We start from the raw sequence: 3,845 nt of genomic DNA, 5'->3' as shown, positions 1-3,845 counted from the left end.
TCGTATATTATTCTCAAATTTTTGGGCCATTTTCTCAGTCTTCGTGGTGGATTTTTCTAGGCCAGCTATTTTCTCTTCTACATCTGAGATTCTATTTTCTGAATGATCTAGTCTGCTTTTAATATTTTCAAGGGAGATTTTTACATCCTGTATTATAGACTTCATCTCTAACAGTTCCGTTTGACTCTTTTGTAAAGTGTGTAATTCCTCTTTTAGATCTTGCAAGAATTTCTTCACCTCCTGGAACTCGTCAACTTGTTTCTCCTTTCTCTTTAGCACTTCATTGTCTCTTCTCTTCCATCTCTGTTAGCTCTGCCATTATGAATACTCTAAATTCCCTATCAGACATTTCCATAATTTGCATTGAACTGCTGTGGATGAAGGGGAGTTACTCTTTTCCCTTGGAGGAGAGGTATTTTCTTGCTTTCCCGTATTTCTTGTGGTCCTGTGGTGATTTCTTGTCATCTGATGGATGGTGTGTTTCTTTCGAATTCTTGAAGTTCAGTCACGCTAGCATTGTTTGCTGAAGGCTGAATTATGAGTCGAAAATCTTCATTTCTCCTGTCCCCTGAAATGACTAGTTTGCAGGAGCCATGAGGAATCCTCTTCTGAAGGAAGGCCTCAACTCTCCTGCCACGCTAGCTTTGCTTGCTAGAGACTGAATTCCACATTTTATATTCTTAATCTCGGCCATTCTGACGGGGGTTAGGTGGTATCTCATTCTGGTTTTTATCTGCATCTCCCTTATGATGAGGGATGTCGAGCATTTCCTCATATACTTTTTGGGTATTCCTATGTCTTCCTTAGAGAGATTTTTGTTCAGCTCTTTTTGTTCAGCTCATTTTCCCATCTTTTAATTGGGTTAATCATTTTTTTTCACATAAGGCACTTGAGTTCCCTGTGTATTCTGGATATCAGTCCCTTGTCTGAGGCATATTTAATGTGCGCATGGAGCATGTGAAGCCCTCTAAGAGCAGGGACAGCTCCCTAAAACGTGGGAAAGAAAAGGACCAGGAGGAGGAGGAAGTCAAAGAGAAAGGGACCTGGGTTCAATGGAAGCACCAGCCGCTCCTCCCAGAGAAGCACTTCATGAGAACCGAGGGAAGGAGCCTAAGCTTCTGGAACCCATTCCCTCAGAATTCATGGCATGGGTGTTAAAACAAACTAATCTCAGGTCCAGCAGTTGGTGTAATGGCTATGTCGCTAAACTCCCATGTAGCTGACGGCAGTTTGAGTCCCGGGCCCGGTGGCTTAAACTCATGCCAGGCACATGTGTGTGTGTGTGTACAAGATCCCAAGAGGAGAATGGAGGAGAAAGGATTGTGGCGTGGCCATCACCCTGGGGGGTGATTTCTCGCTTTCTGTCTCTCTGTCTCTCTCTGTCTTTCTGGCAAGCGTACACTCCCTATAGCAAAAAGAAAAACAAAACAAAACATAAATCTCTGGAACTGGCAGGTGGCGTGGTGGTTAAGGGCATCGGACTCCCACATGACCGACTGTGGTTTGAGTGCTGGACCTGGCTTGCTTTCTCACTTTCTCTCTCTCTCTCACTCTCTGGTCAAATTTAAATAAATAAATAAATAAAATTAAGTTCAGTAAAATTATTTAAAAAATAAATTAAACTCTAAAACTAAATCAATTAAAGGGCCAGCAGGTGGCATTGGTGGTTAATGGCACTGGACTCACACATGGCCAACGGTGGTTTGAGTCTCGGACCTGGCAACTTGCTTTCTCACTCCCCACCGACCCCCCGCATTCTGCTCTTCTGTGGCTCTCTGATCCAACTGGAAAATAATAATGATAATAATAATAAATAAAGTTAAATAAAATAATTCTTTTAAAAAAAGAGCAGTTGTCAGAGACTCATATATCTAAAACCAGCACAAGGTCCGCAACAGAGAGTGTGGCTTCCCGTCTGTTGGCCAGGGTTGGGGAGACACCAGGCCCCGGAACGTCCTCCCACCTGCCCCCGTGTTCCACCCTCCTGAGTCCCCACCCATTTCACCAACACAAAAACACCAGGAAACAAACTTTTGAGAAAGCAGAACTTCTGAGTCCAGAGGGGGGCCTGGGAGGGGGGCTGAGCCCTCCCACACCACCCCCAAGGGTCTATATAATAGCACCACACACTCTCATACTGACTCACTCTCCGCATCTTCTCCCAAACTCAGGCCAGAGCAATGAGGAGCACGGGCCGACGACCAACGGGATGTCCACCGTGGTCACCATCAAAAATGAGACCCCCGTGCGTGACCACGTGGTCTGGTCCCTGTTCAACACAATCTTCATGAACTACTGCTGCCTGGGCTTCATCGCGTTCACCTGCTCCGTGAAGGTGCGTGCAGCTGGGGGTTGGGGGTCCCCAGGATTGAGCTGGGAGCCTCCCGGATGGCCCTGGGGTTCTCAGTGCCCGTGTGTGTGGCCTGCGAGTGCCTGCACTGGGTGACTGAGCCCTGTGTCTGTCCCTCAGGCAGTCCTCCCAGGGCAGGTGTGGGATGGGCTTGGCCAGGGCTTCCTCCTTCACGCCAACTAGACGTCCTTTGCACTCCAGATTCGGACTCCAAGGGACCTAGGTCCAGCATGGGAAACAAATGACCGACATTGTACAGGGGCTTTGCCCCACAAGGGGCGAGCGGCCAGTATTGGGTCCACAGCAGAGGGAAGGGGCACCCCGAGGCCTGCGAGTGAGCAGGCAGGAGAGGGAGGTCCTCAGTCCGGGTTGCGCAGCTCAGGGGTGGGGGCCTGAGTAACAGCTCTTGGTACCCACCTGACACGCCCCAGGTGCCCTGACCACCTTGTCTCCCCCAGTCTAGGGACAGGAAGATGGTGGGTGACATGACGGGAGCCCAGGCCTTCGCCTCCACTGCCAAGTGCCTGAACATCTGCGCGCTGGTCATCGGCGTCTTTATGATTATTGTAATCATTATTATTCTTGCTGTATCTCACCCACAGGAGAGTCATTATTGAGGTTACTCATAGCTGCCCCTGGCTGGAAGTCCCTCCCCCCAATATCCCCTCCTGCCTGTGCCTGGCTGTGGTCCCCCCTTTTATACTCACATGTCTGCCTATGGTGGGGTTCAATAAAGTGCACATATGGGTAATCAGGCTAACATCGGCTGTGGAGGGGACATGCTGAGGGTCCCAGCCAGGTCCTGAGCCTGTGCCCAGTCCCGACCCCCTGCTGTGCCGCGGAGAGCGGGCAGTCTTGTGGTTGGGCTGGTTCCTGGCCTCCTGCTGGGGGCAGTGACTGGACCACAGTGCTGGGCTGGAGTGGGGGGAGTCCCTCCTTCCCTGAGATAGGAATGAACCCGGAGTCTATTTCTGAAGGGGTGGTTCTGGTCAGCAACACCCGGACCATGGTTTCCTTTTTTTTCTTTGGAGAAGTGTTTGCTATAGGCGCGTGAGCTCACCAAAGAGACAGAGAGACAGAGACAGAGAGAGAAAGCGAGAAATCACCCTCTAGGGAGGACGGCAACACCACAATCGCTTCTCAATTCTCCTCTCGGGATCTTGGGCACGCACACGCACTCGGTGTGAGTTTAAGCCACCGGGTCCGGGACTCGAACCATGGTCGACTACGTGGGAGTCCAGCGACATAGCCATTATACTAACTGCTGGTCCCACGGTTTGCCTTTTCAGGAGGGAGAGAGAGAGAGAAAGAGAGAGAGAGGAGAGTAGATGCTCTCTCCCCTCCCCTGCCCTTCTGTGTGACGTGAGAGGAGGTGCACCAGCTCCCAGCCAGGTGCCGACTGCCCTGCAGTGCCGGGACCTCCCTCGACTCCTCAGCCTGCACAGGCATGGCCCTCCTGGCTCTCCGTGGCTGCAGCCGCGCTCCGGGCACATGT

At 50.9% G+C, this 3,845-nt stretch overlaps 1 protein-coding gene across 1 annotated transcript in view; it reads left to right on the top strand.

The window, feature by feature from the left end:
* The first annotated feature begins 2,194 nt into the window (after positions 1-2,194).
* Positions 2,195-3,845, top strand: part of LOC102487543 (interferon-induced transmembrane protein 1-like) — a 6,496-nt gene continuing 4,845 nt past the window's right edge. Inside the window, exon 1 of the mRNA XM_027767378.1 lies at positions 2,195-2,335. Coding sequence (XP_027623179.1) covers positions 2,210-2,335 — 126 coding nt within the window. The 5' untranslated portion in view covers positions 2,195-2,209. The remainder of the gene's footprint in view (positions 2,336-3,845) is intronic.

The sequence above is a fragment of the Tupaia chinensis genome, unplaced genomic scaffold, assembly GCF_000334495.1.
Source record: "Tupaia chinensis unplaced genomic scaffold, TupChi_1.0 Scaffold144238_1, whole genome shotgun sequence".
NCBI lineage: Eukaryota > Metazoa > Chordata > Mammalia > Scandentia > Tupaiidae > Tupaia > Tupaia belangeri.
This window is presented reverse-complemented; position numbering and strand designations above follow the sequence as displayed.